Raw genomic sequence first — 19,080 nt, 5'->3', positions numbered from 1 at the left:
TGTTAGACTGCAACCCCACTTTTATTTTCTAAAATTCTACCTTCCTATCGTGTAGAAAAGTGTCTGGCAGGTCAGGCGTCGTGGCTCATGCCTGTAATCCCAGCACTTAGGGAGGCCAAGACAGGAGAATCGCTTAAACTCAGGAGGAGGAGGTTGCAGTGAGCTAAGATCCTGCCATTGCACTCCAGCCTGAGCGACGGAGCAAGCCTCCATCTCAAATTTAAAAAAAAAAGAAAGAAAGAAAAAGAAAAAAATCTGGCAGTTGACAGTGGTTATCTCTGGATCTCAAGAAATTACAGGTGATCTTAATTATTTATTATTGTTCATCCCTATTTTATGATTTTCCTACAAAGATGATGTAAATGTAAAACGTAAAAAGCTGGCTGGGCACAGTGGCTCACGCCTGTCATCCCAACACTCTGGGAGGCCGAGGTGGGCAGGTCACTTGAGGTCAGCAGTTCGAAACCAGCCTGGCCAACATGATGAAACTCTGTCTCTACAAAAACACAAAAATTAGCCAGGCAAGATGGCGGGTGCCTGTAATCCCAGCTACTGGGGAGGCTGAGGTGAGAGAATCGCTTGAATCCAGGAGGTAGAGGTTGCAATGAGCTGAGATCACGCCACTGCATTCCAGGCTAGGCAACAGAGCAAGACTCTGTCTCCAAAAAAAAAAAAAAAAAAAAAGTAAAAAGCCAACATTTCATTTGGATTCTCCTTCTAACACTATCTCTTCATCATCTTGTTTTAAAATAAATTTTTTACTTTGGAATAATTTTAAATTTAGAGAAAAGTTGCAGATGGTACAGAGCAGGCGTCCCCAAACTTTTTACACAGGGGGCCAGTTCACTGTCCCTCAGTCCGTTGGAGGGCCGCCACATACTGTGCTCCTCTCACTGACCACCAATGAAAGAGGTGCCCCTTCCTGAAGTGTGGCAGGGGGCAGGATAAATGGCCTCAGGGGGCCGCATGTGGCCCGCAGGCCATAGTTTGGGGACGCCTGGTACAGAGAGTTCCTGTAAAGCATTTGCCTGGTTTCCCCTAATTTTTTTTTCCTGAGATAGGGTCTCTGTCGCACAAGCTGGAGTACACTGGCACATCATAGCTCACTGCACCCTTCAACGTCTGGCCTCAACGGATGCTCCCACCTCAGCCTCCCAAAGTGCTGAGATAACAAGTGTGACCAACTGAGTCCGGCCCTCACCATATTTTGTCAGTATTTTACAGGTATTTCAGTTATGTGTCCATGAGGACAGTTTCTCCTCTTTGTCAAAATTAGTATCACCACCATTTATCTTCTCTGGTAGAAGAGTACATAAGCTGAAGTTGTCCTATCTTCTTTAAAACTCTCTATGTTGAAGATTTCATGGCCAGATCACAGACCATGGAGGGTAAGCTAGGCTGCGCCCTAAAATCACACAGACACACCACCCTCAAGCCACAAATATCCTCTTACACAACTGCTGCCTATAAAGGGCAGAGATACACCTGCAACAGGGATCAGGGGTCAGAAGTGGATCCCATTGGTAACAAATTTCCTTTTTACTTAATTGTTTTCGTACTTAGTGGCATCCTACACTGCTCCAAATAGTCTTGAGTTCAGTATCAGGGTGAAGAACTGAAAGGAGATTGCTGGAGTATCTGGGCTAAACATGTCAAAGTGTCTACTACTTATTTTCAAAAGATTTGGCCAAAAAAAAAAATCTAGGGAGAGAGAAATTATTTAGATATTATTCAGATACATCATTGGATAGTACATAGACATGTGAGATAAATGTGGCTAAATATAACAAATGAAGAATCTAGAAGATCCCATTCTTTCAACTTTACTGAGGTTTGAAAATTTCCAAATTAAAAAGCTGAAGATAAGTCTGGAACTTGGACTAAAAGGAAAGGAGAATAAAGAATTAAAAAAGAAAAATTATTTTTAAAAATTGAAAAAAGATTATAGCAGTCACATAATACTAAAGAATAAATACTATCTTTGAAAATGTTGGTCTGGACGTGGTGGCTCATGCCTGTAATTGCAGCACCTTGGGAGGCCAAGGTGGGAGGATTGCTTGAGGCCAGGAGTTTGAGACCAGCCTGGGCAACATAGTGAGACCCCCACCTCTTAAAAAAAAAAAAATACCCAGAAATGGTGGTGCATGCCTACTCAGGAAGCTGAGGGGGGAGGACTTCTTGAACCCAGGAGTTCAAAGCTGCAGTAAGCTATGATTGGGCCTCTGCATTCCAGCCTGGGTAACAGAGCGAGACCCTGTCTTTAAAAAAAAAAGAAAAAGAAAATGTTAAAGAGGCTTTCTCTCAGACCCTAGATTCTTTATCTAACTCCTAGTGTTTAAGTTGAGTAACAACTTGTATCACCTGACTGTGCCCTGTGAGGCCTCTTCCCTCTTTCCCTACATCTCAGAGCCCTTGGACTAAGCCCATCCTGTGATAATGGCTCCGCTGGGTAAATAGGGTTATGATCTCTTTTCTCTGTGGTTTGTCAGATTTCTGTAGTGCAGAGGCCCATTTTGCTTTGATGTGTGAATGGTAGAAAGTAAGCAGATGAATGATATACTAGCCATCTGCATGCTGGAAGGAGCTGGATGGCCACCCTAAGGTAGTAGGAAGTAGGCGCTCTAGGTTAAAAGATGCCAAAAGCTCCTCTGAAGATATTAAGAGCATAAGATGGAGAGAAATAAAACTGCACTACCACAACCTCCCCTGCATTCTGTAACCCTGAATAATGGCCCTATCTGAGTGACAGGAGAAGGGTTTGGCAAGGGACTGAGCTGGGAAGGAATTAGAGAAGACATTGCAATATGAACAGACGCAGAGGCTCTAACAATTGGGGAAGACAGTTTATTCCTTTATGCTGAGTTCCGTAATATCAGAGTACTTTTATGGCTTTTAAGGTTTCCAAAAATTCTGCCAGCCTAATTGGGACCTTACGTTACTTGGGAAATGCAGGAATACCATGTTACTGGTATTCAGACAGCTACAATAATTGTAGTTCTGCCGGGCGCGGTGGCTCAAGCCTGTAATCCCAGCACTTTGGGAGGCCGAGGCGGGTGGATCACGAGGTCAAGAGATCGAGACCATCCTGGCCAACATGGTGAAACCCCGTCTCTACTAAAAATACAAAAAATTCACTGGGCATGGTGGCGCGTGCCTGTAATCCCAGCTACTCAGGAGGCTGAGGCAGGAGAATTGCCTGAACCCAGGAGGCGGAGGTTGCGGTGAGCCGAGATCGCGCCATTGCACTCCAGCCTGGGTAACAAGAGCGAAACTCCGTCTCAAAAAAAAAAAAAAAAAAAAAAAAAAAAAAAAAAAAAAAATAATTGTAGTTCTTAAAACCTCTGTCCAGGCTGGGCTCAGTGGCTCACTCCTGTAATCCCAGCCTTTGGGAGGCCGATGCAGGCGAATCACCTGAAGTCAGGAGTTCGGGACCAGCCTGGCCAACATGGAGAAACCCTGTGTCCACTAAAAATACAAAAATTAGCTGGGCGTGGTGGCAGGTGTCTGTAATTCCAGCACTTGAATTACTTGGGAGGCTGAGGCAGGAAAATCACTTGAACCCGGGAGGCAGAGGTTGCACTGAGCCAAGATCGTGCCACTGCACTCCAGCCTGGGTGACAGCAAGACTCTGTCTCAAAAAAGAAAAGTCTCTGTCCAACTCAATTCCAGGAAAAATGGGCTCAGCAACCCCAGGAGGTGCTCTCATCAGAGTCTTTAGATAAATGGCAGAGAGAAGAAAATGCAGAATTAAGGCTGAGAAGATCCTCTTCCCTTTTAAAGATGGGAGAAACTAAACTTTCTGTATACAAAAATCATAATCCTAACAGCTATTAATATTACAAAATGGGTATTTCAATATGCCAGGTACTACTCCAACTTTTTCAAATCATTTATCTCATAATTCTGTAAGGCAGGTACCATTATTATCTTGAGACGGGTTCTGATTCTGTCCCCCAGACTGAACTGCAGTGGCACGATCTCAGCTACCTGCATCCTAGACCTCCCAGGCTCAAGCAATCCTTCCACCTCAGCCTCCTGAGTAGCTGGGACTACAGTTGTGCACCACCACACACGGCTAATTTTTGTATTTTTTGTAGAGATGGGGTTTTACCATGTTGCCCAGGCTGGTCTCGAACTCCTGAGCTCAACTCATCTGCCCACTCAGCCTCTGAAAGTGCTGGGATTATAGGCGTCAGCCACCATTCCTGGTCTTAGCTACTATTATCGATCTCATGTTACACATGAGGAAACTAAGGAAAGGAGAGATTAAGTAACTTGCCCAAAATCTCACAGGTAGTGAATGGCAGAGCCAGGCTTCAAAAACCCAGGCACTCTGACCACAGTTTATACCCTTAACCACTAGGGCATCCCAGCTCTCTTTAAGACTTCAAAGTGATAAGCATAATACCAGTACCCTACAGAGTTTTCAAACCATTTTCAACCATTTCTTTACTATGCTTTGGAAAATCAACAATCCCCTTGGTTTCCTTAGCTCCCTTTGAAGGTAGAGTGGAAGGAAAAGGAATAATGTAACTTGTACCTATAACAACAAAATTATAACCATAATCAATATTTGAGGGCTTCATGTGCCCAGCACTGTTTTTACTAAATGCTTGATAAGGATTATCTCGTCAAATCCTCCAGCCAACTGTGCAATATATTATTACTATCTTGTTTAATGATAGTATTGCCCCAGGCCACAGAGCTTCCAGGTGGTGAAGCAGCTGGGATCCCGGGCCCAGATCTTAACCACCAAAACATACAGCCTGCCTTGAGCAACTCCAGGACAGGGAGCATTAGTTTAATTACCAATGAATTACCTAGCAACTAACATAGAGATAAGCACATACTAAGTGCTTCACCAAGCACTGGATACCGGGAAAGAGGTGGGAGAATTGGGAGGGCCACCTTTCCTCTCCTTTGTAGGGCAGAGTCAAAAATAATGTATAGCACAGACTGAAAAGGGTATAAAAACACAAGCTTCAAAGATTTGCTCAACCTGAGCAGGCAGCCCTCCCAGAGAGAAGCCAAAAAGACACCAGGAGAATGTCCCAGGCTTACCTGGCCCCGCATGACAGCAATCTGCTTATGGAATTGGCCCCTGTCAAAACCAGGATCTTTCTGCAAAAGAAGACCAGAAGGAGACGAAACCTGTGTGAATGCCTCATAGGAACCCATTTTCTTCCCCAGTTAGAAATTTTCTAGTAAGGAAAACCTACGTTAAGACTTCGGCAGCTTGGTGAAGTCAACTACTCCCACAAAAACTCCCTGCTTTACAGATGAGTAAACAAAAAACAAGTAAATATCTTCCTCTACATCTCAAACTCTAGGCTCCAGTGCTCCATATTAAAATGAAAGCCCTGCAGATACACTGCAGCCACATGATGCACAGGAGAGACACATCAGTGTGATTTATCACCCCTTCCCATTTCTCTCAAACCCATCCAAACCAGGTCCTGCTGTCCACATGTGGAAATCTTGCTATTCATTGGCTAACTCAAGTCAGAAAGATGTTAGCATTTCCTCTTGGCTTGTGTCAGGACCAATTAGAAAAACCATTAGAAATTCCTTCTTCCATAGTGTAACAGGGCTGAGGTTCCCAGGGCTAACCTTGAAGAGTTCATATAGGTCCTCTTCCAAGTCCTTGACAAAGTTAGGGTCCGATATCTTTGGAAGGATCAGATCTTTGATCTCCTGAGAGAATGGGACTTTCGCCTGGGGCAACCAGGCCCAGTAAAAAGGATCTGAAAAGAGGAAATGCCAAAGGCAAAGCTGGTGTTGGAAAAGTCCCTGCTTATCTGTGTCCTCCATTCATCAAGGCACTTTCAAAAGGAGAATCCCTCTTCCCTGATACACAACAGAAACAAAAACTTACAAGTTCTCTTAACTGTAATGATTACACAGCTAGTCAGCAGAGGAACCAAGATTCAAACCCAGGGCTGAGGGCTCTTTCTCAAACATTGCATGACCTTCCAAGATGCAAGGTCTAGAAGCAACTACTTGCCACTGAGACACTAATATAGTCCTTCTGAAAAGGAAGATTAATGCTGAAAAAGGGGTTAGTGGCTCCCTACTTTTATTTCTCCCCCTTCCAAAAGCTTCTCAGTTATAACAGGGTAGGAGATATAACAAGGAAGACCTGGCCGGGTGCGGTGGCTCAAGCCTGTAATCCCAGCACTTTGGGAGGCCGAGGCGGGTGGATCACAAGGTCAAGAGATCGAGACCATCCTGGTCAACATGGTGAAACCCCGTCTCTACTAAAAATACAGAAAATTAGCTGGGCATGGTGGTGCGTGCCTGTAATCCCAGCTACTCAGGAGGCTGAGGCAGGAGAATTGCCTGAACCCAGGAGGTGGAGGTTGCGGTGAGCCGAGATCGCGCCATTGCACTCCAGCCTGGGTAACAAGAGCGAAACTCTGTCTCAAAAAAAAAAAAAAAAAAAAAAAAACAAGGAAGACCGAACACTAATAGGCAACTTATATTTAGAGATACAAACAGAATAAATTATGGAACAATAGTCCTCAGATAACAAATAAAAACAAACAAAAAATATTTCAGGAAATACACACTAAAACAATAAAATGACAAATTAAAATATTTTAAAAGATAGTCCTCAGCCAGGCATGGTGGCTCACGCCTGTAATCCCAGCATTTTGGGTGGCTGAGACAGGCGGATCACCTGAAGTTAGGCATTCAAGACCAGCCTAGCCAACATGGTGAAACCCTGGCTCTACTAAAAATACAAAATTAGCCAGGCATGGTGGCGCGCATGCTGTAATCCCAGCTACTCCGGAGACTGAGGCAGGAGAATTGCTTGAACCCAGGAGGAGGTTGCAGTGAGCCAAGATTGCGCCATTGGCACTCCAGCCTGGGCAACAAGAGTATAACTCCATTTAAAAAAAAAAAAAAAAAAAAGTCGGCCGGGTGCGGTGGCTCAAGACTGTAATCCCAGCACTTTGGGAGGCCGAGGTGGGTGGATCACGAGGTCAAGAGATCAAGACCATCCTGGTCAACATGGTGAAACCCCGTCTCTACTAAAAAATACAAAAAATTAGCTGGGCATGGTGGCGTGTGCCTGTAATCCCAGGTACTCAGGAGGCTGAGGCAGGAGAATTGCCTGAACCCAGGAGGCGGAGGTTGCGGTGAGCCGAGATCGCGCCATTGCACTCCAGCCTGGGTAACAAGAGCGAAACTCCATCTTAAAAAAAAAAAAAAAAAAAAGTCATCCGAAAGAATGAGAAGAATGGAAAGAAGCAATGAGAAAAATCAACTTTACGCTTCTAATTTCTAATCACCTTTATGCTTCTAATGGAAATCATAGAAGACACAAATTAGAAAAACAGCTTATATGATGAAACAGTTGCCATGTGCCAGCCATAGTGTTAAAGTGCCTGAGCTGCAATATTTCATTAATTTTTAGAATAATCCTACAATAGAGACATTACCATCTCCACTACACAGTGAGAAAACAGACTGGGCAAGAGAAGAGCGAGACCACCATTGTCTTGAGACTCACATGCCCTCCAGGAGTCAGGATGCTTCAGTGGGAAGGCCAGTCCATTGTCTATGGCAGCCACCTTGATAACAGGCTCCTTCACCACCACCCAGTCTGTGTCCTGAAGAGCAAGGAAAGACTAATGACTGAGGAATCCCATCTGCCTCAGGCCCCTCCAAGTAGTAGCAAAGCAACTATCTCAACTCCCTCAAGACAACAATCCTTACTCAACTTCTCTTGAGCTACTCTCTTAACTGGCTTCCATGTTGTTATCTGAACTTAGCACATTTCCACACCTGTGACCTTGTTCTTGTTAAAGGTTCAAGAATCAGTTCTTAGAAAAGGTGCACTTCCCCAGGTGTTGCTACAGTCCTTGGTAAGAAAGATAATGACAATAATAAAGGTAACTATAAGCCATTCCTCCTAGGTAAAGAAAATGGGAATCCTGAAAGCAGAACAGAAGAAAAAACATCCACATCAGTTGGCCAAGGTCCTTTTGTGTGGACCTTGACTCAGATGTTACTTCACTGGTGACAACTACATTTTCCAGAGAGAAAACAGAGCCTCGGAAGGTAAGAGCTGGCTGCTCTTGCCAAGGGAGTCTGTTCTTCTGCTTCAGTGATACATAAAAAGGAGAAGGACCAGAGCTGAATGTAAGAGTGTGCAGGTTACCTGTGGCAGCCCAAGTCAAAGACAGTCACTGACTATGTGGCTCCATACCTCAGGCTCATGGGTGCTATCACAGGAAGAAGAAACGTGGTTCCAGGATGCCTGCATCCGAATCCCCTGGGATGCCTTATTAAATATGCAGAATTCTGAGTTTTACACCAGACCTGATGAATCAATTTCTAAGGGAAAGGCCTAAAGAATCTGTGTACTATTTTAAATAACTCTTCAGAAGATTCAGGCACAAAATTTGAGAGCCACTATTAGAGAAAGTAAAAAAGTTATAAGGAATAGAAACCTCACCCTGGGCAACACAGCAAGATCTCATCTCTACAAAAAAATTAAACAATTAAGAAACAAACAAGAAAATTAAACAATTTTTGCATCTATGGTCCCAGCTACTAGAAGGCTGAGGTGAGGACTGCTTTGAGTCCAGGAGTCCTAGGCTGCTGTGAACTAGGACAGCACCATTGCACTCCAGCCTGGGTGAAAGAGCAAGACCCTGTCTCTTTTATTTATTTTATTTTTGGAGACAGAGGCTCGCTCTGTCACCCAGGCTAGTGTGCAATGGTACAATCTCAGCTCACTGCAACCTCCGCCTCCCAGGTTCAAGCCATTCTCGTGCCTCAGCCTCTCAAGTAACTAGGAATACAAGCTCCTGCCATCATGCCTGGCTAAGTTTTATATTTTAAGTAGACAGGGTTTCACCATGTTGGCCAGGCTGGTCTTGAACCCCTGATCTCAGATGATCCATCCGCCTCGGCCTCCCAAAGTGCTGGGATTACAGGCATGAGCCACTACACCCAGCCAATGCTGTCTCTTAAAAAAAAGAATCAAGAAAGAAAGAAAACCAATCTCACTCTCCTCCAGGTAGCCTTCTGCTAATTTTTTACAACATGCAGACTCAGGCTGGGAGCGGTGGCTCAAGCCTGTAATCCCAGCACTTTGGGAGGCCAAGGCAGGCAGATCACCTGAGGTCAGGAGTTTGAGACCAGCCTGACCAACATGGAGAAACCCTGTCTCTACTAAAAATATATAATTAGCCAGGTGTGGAGGCGGGTGCCTATAATCCCAGCTACTCGGGAGGCTGAGGCAGGAAAATCGCTTGAACCCAGGAGACAGAGGTTGCAATGAGCCAAGATCACGCCATTGTACTCAAGCCTGGGCAACAAGAGCAAAACTCAGTCTCAAAAAAAAAAAAAATACAGACTGAACACTGATAGAGAAGTATAGTGGAGGATGAAAGGAATGAGAGGAAAGAAAGTTACAGGAGCAGCTTTTTCCAAACTGATGTTCTGTGAACTTGTGGTCTGTTGTGACAAAAGTGGCTCAAGGTTTTAAAACAGTAGAAATCAAATTTAAATAGGTTTGTTTAATGCAGTACTTCTCAGACCTTTACTATGCTACTGTGCAATATGAAGTTCAAAGAAAGGAACGTAATATGTTCCAAATTTTCTTGGCCTCTTCTTTATGCTAGTCCTATTAACATTGCCAGTAGGATGTCCTTGAAACACACATTAAGAAAAACTATACCAAACATTACCTTATTAATTTTAAACATATGTGCTTCCCTGATTCTTCTGAACTTACATGACCTATATCTCTGACCATTTTATGTGTTTCTATATTATGCAAATACTCCTCATCCTCTTTAAGCTATAGATCAGCCTCTTACCCGAGAGCTAGAACTATCCATTGGACAGTCATATTTAATCAGCCAGTTGTCATTGCCTCGATCTGTGAACAGAAATATAAAGTTAGCAGAAGAAAAGGGGGATAACTTTCAATTTCTGTAATGGTGGACTAGGTATTCTGGACCCTTGGACAAACGCTTCTACTGAGAATGACTACAAATGCTGGATAAAATATCTTTAGATCTCTTTAAGGTATTGGAGATGTTAACAAAACCACAAAGAATTTAAGAGTGAAGACCTAGGAGAGAAAGGAAATCCATGGGAGAAAGTGGAGCCCAGCACTGTACCTTGTTTTTTCCTAGAGCACCTTCTGATTTGGAAAGAGGTGGCTAACAGGTTGAGAGGTAGAACAATTATAATAGCCTTGGGGAGCTAGAGACACAAACACTATAATCCAGTGAGTGATGGGGGAAGGGACCCTTGTATAACGTCTATGCTTTGAGTTAAGACCTGAATCCTATATCCTGGAAATAAACCAATCTCCCCTCAACACCTGAAATTAAGGTGATACTGGATTGCTAGTGCCCTAGATGGTTGCCAAAAGCAATCTTCTTCCTCAAGACAGGATTTACAACAGAATCTTAGGCCTTCATATAGCTCTACAATTTCTGATAGGCAGTATTTGACAATGAAAAACAACCAGGTACACAAAGTAACAAGATGACAGGAATAAAAACAATGAGAAACAACTGAAAATTAAAACAGATCTGTAGGGGTTCCAAACAATAAAAATATCTTACATAGACTTTAAAATGTCACAATAAAATCCTGAATATGTTTAAAAAGATAAAAGCCAAGATCAAGCATATTAGCAGAGGCTACATCTGAAATCCCAGCATTTTGGGAGGCTGAGGCAAAGAACCATTGAGGTCGGGAGTTCAAGACCAGCCTGGGCAACACAGCAAGCCCCCATGTCTGTAAGGAAGATTAATAAACTGTAAGGAAGATTAGCCAGGTGTGTTGTTGTGCACCTATAGTCCCAGCTACTTGGCAGGCTGAGGCAGTATAGCTTTGAGCCAAGAGTGGAGGCTGCAATGAGCTATGATCAGACCATTGCACTCTAGCCTGGGCAACAGAGTGAGACCCTGTCTCAACAACAGCAAAAAAAATCAAACCTGAATTTGATCAAGGCTTTAAAGCCAAGCAGTAAATTTACAGGAAACACAGAGAATGGAAGGTGCCAAATCCACAATGTGGAAATTCTAAAGGGCAAATATCCAGTTTCTTCAACAAATAAAAGGCAAGGGGGAAAAAAAAGATGTGAAACTTTCCCTAAATTGAAGACATTTAAGAAACATATTAGCCGGGTGCGGTGGCTCAAGCCTGTAATCCCAGCACTTTGGGAGGCTGAGGCGGGTGGATCACGAGGTCAAGAGATTGAGACCATCCTGGTCAACATGGTGAAACCCCGTCTCTACTAAAAATACAAAAAGTTAGTTGGGCATGGTGGTGCGTGCCTGTAATCCCAGCTACTCAGGAGGCTGAGGCAGGAGAATTGCCTGAACCCAGGAGGCGGAGGTTGCGGTGAGCCGAGATCGCGCCATTGCACTCCAGCCTGGGTAACAAGAGCGAAACTCCGTCTCAAAAACAAAACAAAACAAAAAGAAACATATTAACCTAGCGAGGCACAGTGGCTCATGCCTGTAATGTCAGCACTTTGGGAGGCCAAGGTGGGAGGACTGCTTGAGCCCGGGAGTTCAAGACCAGCCTAGGCAATATAGTGAGACCCTATCTCCAAAAAAAAGAAGGAAAGAAAGAAAGAGAGAGAGAGAGGCCGGGCGCAGTGGCTCACGCCTGTAATCCCAGCACTTTGGGAGGCCGAGGCGGGTGGATCACAAGTTCAAGAGATCAAGACCATCCCAGCCAACATGGTGAAACCCGTCTCTACTAAAAATACAAAAAATTAGCTGGGCATGGTGGCGCGTGCCTGTAATCCCAGCTACTCAGGAGGCTGAGGCAGGAGAATTGCCTGAACCCAGGAGGCAGAGTTTGCGGTGAGCTGAGATCACGCCATTGCACTCCAACCTGGGTAACAAGAGCAAAACTCTGTCTCAAAAAAAAAAAAAAAAGAAAGAAAGAGAGCGAGAAAAGAAAGAGAGAGAGAGAGAGAGAGAAAGAGAGGAGAAAGAAAGAGAGAGAAAGAGAAAAAAAGAGAAAGAAAGAAAAGAAACATATTAACCAAATGTAATATGTGGACCTTGTTTACATCATGATTTCAACATGCCAATTATAAAAAACATTTTTATGAGACAACTGGGGTAATCTGAACACTAAATAGTTTAAATCTGGACATTAAGTAGTGATTATACTGGGAAAAAAAATGTCTTTACCTCCTCAAGAACATATGGATACATCCATGGACACTATAAAACAATGTTTCAGATTTGATTTAAAACAATCCAGCAGTTCCAGTCAAAACTTTCTTTGAAAAAAAAAAAAAAAATCCAGCAGGGATGGGGATAGCAGGAAGTGAGACCTTACATAATAACTATTGAAGGTGTTAACAAGTACATGAGGTTTATTATACCAGTCTCTCTACTTGTGTGTATTTTGAAATTTTCCTCCTAAGCAGGTACAAAATTATTTTAAGTAAACTATGAGTCAGAGAAGAAATCAACAATGGAAATTAGAAAATATTTCTCCATCTATTAAGGAAAGAATGTATTTTATATTTATTGATTACAGTGATTTTTTTTTTTTTTTTTTTAAGATGGGGTTTCTGCATGATGGCCAGGCTGGTCTTGAACTCCTAACCTCAGGTGATCCACCCACCTCAGCCTCCCAAAGTGCTAGAATCACAGGCATGAGCCACCGGAAAAAAAATTTTTTAAATACACCTAAACTATGCTTAAGATAAAATTCAAGTCTGAAGTGCATATATTAGAAAAGGATAAAAGCGCCGGGCACGGTGGCTCAAGCCTGTAATCCCAGCACTTTGGGAGGCCGAGGCAGGTGGATCACGAGGTCGAGAGATCAAAACCATCCCGGTCAACATGGTGAAACCCCGTCTCCACTAAAAATACAAAAAATTAGCTGGGCATGGTGGCGTGTGCCTATAATCCCAGCTAGTCAGGAGGCTGAGGCAGGAGAATTGCCTGAACCCAGGAGGCGGAGGTTGCGGTGAGCCAAGATCATGCCATTGCACTCCAGCCTGGGTAACAAGAGCGAAACTCCGTCTCAAATAAATAAATAAATAAATAAATAAATAAATAAAAATAAAGGCAACAGAATGGGAGAAAATATTTGCAAATTATGTATCTGATATACAGAGAACTTTAAACAAATATATAGAGAACTCAACAATAACAACAACAAAAAATCAAAAATGAGCAAAGGACTTAAATAGACAACTCCAAAGATGATATATGATTGACAAATCAGCACATATAGATGCTTAACATCACTAATCATTAAGGAAATGCAAATCAAAACTACAAGATAACATCTCATGCCCATTAATATGGTTATTATCAAAAAAACAGAAAACATTCAGCAGAATGCAGATTAAATAGAAAAAGAAAAAAACATTCAGTGGGATGCAGATTAAATATGAAGAAGAAAAAAACAGAAAACAGTGGTGAGAATGTGGGGAAGTTGGAAGGTGCCCTCGTGTGCTGCTGGTGGGAATGCAAGATGGCACAGTTGCTGTGGAAAACAGTATCAAAAAATTAAAAATAGAATTACCAGATATGATCCAGTAATTCCACTTCTGGATATGTACTCAAAAAAACTGAAAGTAGGGTCTCGAAGAGTTATTTGTACACCCATGTTCATAGTAGCATTGTTCATAATAGCTAAAATGCAGAGGCAACCCAAGTGTTCACTGAAAGATAAACGGATAGGCAAAATGTGGTATACACATAAAATGGATCAGTACTTATCCTTAAAAAGGAACAATTCTGATATATACTAAATCATAGATATATCTTGAGGGCATTAATGCTAAATGAATTAGCAAATCATCAAAAGACATAAACTATACTATTCCACTTATACAAGTTACTTAGTCAAAATAATAGAAACAGAAAACAGAATGGTGGTTGCCAAGTATGTGGGGAGGGGGAATGAAGAGTTACTGTTTAATGAATATAGAGCTTCAGTTTTACAAGATGAAAAGAGTCTGGAGGCCGGGTGCAGTGGCTCATGCCTGTAATCCCAGTACTTTGGGAGGTCGAGGCAGGTGGATCACCTGAGGTCGGGAGTTCAAGACCAGCCTAGCCAACGTGGTGAAACCCCGCCTCTACAAAAATACAAAAATTAGCTGGGCATAATGGCAGGTGCCTGTAATCCCAGCTATATGGAAGACTGAGGTGGGTAAATCACTTGAACCCAGGAGGCAGAGGTTGCAGTGAGCTGAGATTGTGCCACTACATTCCAGCCTGGGTGACAGAGCCAGACTCCATCTCAACAACAACAGCAGCTCTGGAGAGGGATGGTGGTGATAGTTGCACAACAATATGAATGTATTTACTACTACTTTAAAATGGTTAAGATAATACATTTTATGTTATATGCATTTTACTGATTAAAAAATTGGACAAAATATAGCTCCGATAAGGTGAATTTGAAGACTTTTTTTTTTTGAAACAATCTTTCTTTTTTTATTTATTTTTTCCTTTCTATTTTCTCTTTCTTTGTTTCAACTGCAACCTCTGCCTCCCGGGTTCAAGTGACCCTCCCGCCTCAGCTTCCTGAGTAGCTTGGGACTACAGGTGTGCACCACCACGCCCAGCTAATTTTCATATTTTTAGTAGAGAGAGGGTTTCACCATGCTGTTTAAGCTAGTCTTGAACTCCTGGCCTTAAGTAATCTGTCCACCTTGTCCTCCCAAAGTACTGGGATTACAGGCATGAGCCACTGCGTCCGGCCTGAATTTAAAGACTTTTGTCCTCAATACATGTCAATTTTGCCATGTTAGTTGAATTTAAATTGGACTGAAAATTTTTTTTTTAAATATCAGTGTTCTAAGCATCTACCTCAAGAAGTCAGAGGAAGGTCTGTTATAGGTCTTAAGACTACAGGACTGTCCTGTTAGAGGTCTTAAGGCTCCAGGAATGACTAGGGATAAGAATGAGAATACTCTTCACAGTGCTTTGGAAGAGCTAAGTGTCTTCTGTCTGGGACCAGGAAAGAGTGTAACATAAAACGTAAATACTAACTCCAGGCCTCACCACCTCCGAAAACTACATGTGATGTGTCTGGACAAGGCACTCTGACTCCCAAACCCTGCAAGCCTCAGGGCTTCAACAGTCAGGCACAGGGCATGGGACCACCTGCAGCTGCTCACCAGTGTTGCGGATGATGTAATCCAGCACCACCAACCGCTCGAACTGCAGCAGTAGTTGCCGGTTAGTGTTCTCAGGGAGAGGTTCTGCTTCAAAACGCCGCAGCCAATAGTCTGCATCTTTGTAGCCTTCAACAAAGAGCTGGAATGAACCAACCTAGAACCAAGAGGAAGGAACAAAGGTATTTCCCTACTGCCCAAGTCCAAAAACCTTTAGAGTATGCCAGGTACCTATTAAGGCCCTATGGAGTTTGAATCAGGGAGGGAAACTTTTCAAGATCATTACTTCCTCATTTTCTTGCAAGTATAGAGAGAAAACAGATGTAACAGTGATCATCCATCCAAATTAAAGACCAAATGGACCAGAGGAGTAAAGTAAAAAGTTAGGTCTCAACTCTCTGGAGAATCCCCAAACCTTAGCCCCTTGACAGAAATGAGTTAGACAGAACACTCAGGGCAGGTTATTCATGTGCCCATATTAGAGTTGTAGCACCTTGCTTCCCACTTGGATGACTACGTCCCTGTAAATCATGATCCTTGATAAGCCACACAGGTGCATCTATACCTTTGGTGGTAGCCCGATGCGGTTAAATCGCTGCCCAACTTTTGGCACTTTCTCTAGTGCAAGCCGCTTGCCCCTGGACTTCACTCGGTCAATGGCACTATAGTTGAAGGTCTCGCTGGCCAGGTATACTACCTACAGTGAAAGAGAAGAGATACTAAGGTTAGAGTCAAGTTTAAGGAACCAGAACACTATGGCAGAGAATAAATGCCTTGATGTTTACAAATACTATTCGTCTTCCAGGGCACAGAAAAGAATACATTGTTTAACCTTCCCAGCAACTAGGAGAGGGAAGATAACTAGTTTGGGCCAATGAAATAATAACAAAATTATGGATGTACAACATTTCTACTGTTGGCAACTAAAATCTCTCACAATCCTTAATTCACATCCCCCAATCTGTGCAACTAGGAAAGAAGAGCTGGGAAATAGCAGAGCCACACCATGGAAGAACTCAGATACCTGGTTACTACATGAGTGACGTGTTATCTAGGAGACCTGCCTATCTGGCATGAGTGTGAGATGTAATCAAGAAATACACTCCTGGCTGGGCGTGGTGGTTCACGCCTGTAATCCAGCACTTTGAGATGCCAAGGAGGGCGGATCACTTGAGGTCAGGAGTTCGAAACTAGCCTGGCCAACATGGTAAAACCCTGTCTTTACTAAAAATACAGAAAAAACATTAGCCAGGTGTGGCAGTGCATGCCTGTAATCCTAGCTACTTGGAGGCTGAGGTAGGAGGATTGCTTGAACCTGGGAGGCAGAGGTTGCAGTGAGCCAAGATTGCACCACTGCACACTCCAACCTGGGTGACAGAGTGAGATTCCATCTCAAAAAAAAAAAAAAAGAAAAGAAAAGAAAAGAAATACACTCCTATTATATTAAACCACGGAGATTTAGGGATTGTTACAGCAGCTGGTATGAAGTACAAGGACTAACACTGTTACTCCTCCTGGGTTAGATTAGGCCAAATGCCCATTTTCTTTCCAGACACAAACAAGTTGTAATTTACTCTATACTACTTTATTTCCTTTTGAATTTTTCTTTTTTTTTTTTGAGACAGAGTCTCACTCTGTTGTCTAGGCTGTAGTGCAGTGGCACAATCTCGGCTCACTGCAACCTCTGCCTCCCGGGTTCAAGCGAGTCTCCTGCCTCAGCCTCCCAGGCAGCTGGGATTACAGGTGTGTGTCACCACTCCCGGCTAATCTTTGTATTTTTAGTAGAGATAGGGTTTCACCATGTTGGCCAGTCTGGTCTTGAACTCCTGACCTCAGGTGATCGTCCCACCTCGCCTCCCAAAGTGCTGGAATTACAGGCATGAGCCATTGCGCTCAGGCCCTTTTGAATTTTTTTTTACTTTGTGAAATTATTCATATTTAAAACATGAACTGCTATGTGTATGTCTAGACTATCTCTGGAACATTACAGAAGAAATACTGTAATCCTGGCTGCCTCTGAGGAAGGAAACTGAAGGGCCAGGAGACAGGCATGGCAGGGAGTCTGAATAAAATTTTCTCTATTTACCCTATGTGCCTTCTGATTTTTCTATTAGATGTATACATTGCCTACTCCAAAAAAAATTTTAATGGGCCATAAATATTATACTTGATTTAAGTCAAACTACAGTGACATCATTATAATCCACATGTGCATCTACTGTCAAACTCATCACATTGGCTTGTAATTATCCACTTGTATATCCAACTTCTCCCTTAAAACTAGTAAGATTTGAGGAAGCAGAGAACATCTTATTTACATTAGCATCCACAGCACCTAACATAGTACCTAGCACATGCTCATTAAATATTTATTAAGCGGCCGGGTGCAGTGGCTCAGGCCTGTAAGCCCAGCACTTTGGGAGGCCGAAGCGGGCAGATCACAAGGTCAGAAGATAGAGACCATCCTGACTAACACGATGAAACTGTCTCTACTAAAAATACAAAAAATTAGCTGGGCATGGTGGCACGTGTCTGTACTCCCAGCTACTCAGGAGGCTGAAGCAGGAGAATCACTTGAACCAGGAGGCAAGAGGCTGCAGTGAGCAGAGATCGTACCACTGCACTCCAGCCTGTCCAGCCTGGGCAACAGAGCGAGACTCTGTTTAAAAAAAAAAAAAAAAGTATTAAGTGAATGAATAAGTTACAAACTTCTTTCAGAGACAGCAACAAGTGAGTTTTAGCATATAAATACCTAAAATCAAACTTAAAAGAAAGCTGTTTTCCTTAGCCTTGTAGAATTCATTACAAATAACTATTTTTCCCATGAACCTGAGAGGCAAAGTAACTCCCTCTTATCTATCCCTCCACCCCACTATTTCGGGTTAACACTGTAGTTAAAATGGATGTGCATGGTACTATAGCAGACACTCTCTGACTTACGAATAAGCAAACTCAGGCATAGGAATGAAGGAAAAAGAGCTTTCCTAAGGCCACCTTGCCAGTTTCCACAGTGAAACTCTCAGCTCTCTCAAGCCATAAATCTCCTTTTGCCCCCTACCATCATATTTATTTTCTATCATTCTTCTCAATAAACCACTTTTTCCCCATGAATAATGAAACCATCATAACCTGAAACCTCATAGGAGCAGAGAGCAGAGATAGCCAGTCAGTGAGAATTAGAGACTTACCATTTGCAGTTCCAATGCAATGTGAGCCCTGTTTCTATGATGAGAGATGCTCTGATCAACTGGATAGAGTCTTGTCACAAGAGTTGGGGAGACAGGGAGGAGAGTAGCTGTATGTTAAGCTTGCAAAGTGCTATATCATCTGTCTCATGGAAGACAAGTATTTTTTTTTTTTTTGAGACAGTTTTGCTCTGATGCCCAGGCTAGAGGGCAGTGGCATAATCTCAGCTCACTGCAACCTCTGCTCCTGGTTCAAGCAATTCTCCTGCCTCAGCCTCCCGAGTAGCTGGGAATACAGGCACGCACCACCACACCCAGCTAATTTTTGTATTTTTAGTAGAGATGGGATTTCACCATGTTGGCCAGGCTGGTCTGGAACTCCTCACCTCAAGTGATACACCCGCTTTGGCCTCCCAAAGTGCTGGGATTACAGGCATGAGACACTGTGCCCAGCAGAGGCAAGTATTTTTGTTGTTGCTGACTTTCTGATGTAAAAGATCCTCAGGCCTCATGAAGGCTCTCTAGCAGGGAAAGAGGAAGACCAACAATAGGGAAGAAAGGGATTGTGGGGTGACACTAATGATTAGAATAGCTCATAAAAATATTACAGGCTAACATATGGAGGGTTTACATTGTGCCAGGCACTCACTGGGCTATATGCTTCAATAGACTGTCTTGTATAATATTGATGGCCACTCTACAAAGTAGGAACTATTTATATCCATATTTTTACAGTAAGGAAACTGAGCCTAGGGA

At 43.0% G+C, this 19,080-nt stretch overlaps 1 protein-coding gene across 1 annotated transcript in view; it reads right to left on the bottom strand.

The window, feature by feature from the left end:
- The window catches only part of PI4K2A (phosphatidylinositol 4-kinase type 2 alpha), a 39,117-nt gene that overhangs the window by 5,994 nt on the left and 14,043 nt on the right, over positions 1–19,080 (bottom strand). Inside the window, exons 3-8 of the mRNA XM_039465039.2 lie at positions 15,705–15,836; positions 15,143–15,296; positions 9,837–9,898; positions 7,517–7,616; positions 5,611–5,744; positions 5,062–5,121 (exon numbers count right to left, since the gene is read on the bottom strand). Of these exons, the coding sequence (XP_039320973.1) occupies positions 5,062–5,121; positions 5,611–5,744; positions 7,517–7,616; positions 9,837–9,898; positions 15,143–15,296; positions 15,705–15,836 (642 nt within the window). The remainder of the gene's footprint in view (positions 1–5,061; positions 5,122–5,610; positions 5,745–7,516; positions 7,617–9,836; positions 9,899–15,142; positions 15,297–15,704; positions 15,837–19,080) is intronic.

The sequence above is a fragment of the Saimiri boliviensis genome, chromosome 12, assembly GCF_048565385.1.
Source record: "Saimiri boliviensis isolate mSaiBol1 chromosome 12, mSaiBol1.pri, whole genome shotgun sequence".
Classification (NCBI taxonomy): domain Eukaryota; kingdom Metazoa; phylum Chordata; class Mammalia; order Primates; family Cebidae; genus Saimiri; species Saimiri boliviensis.
This window is presented reverse-complemented; position numbering and strand designations above follow the sequence as displayed.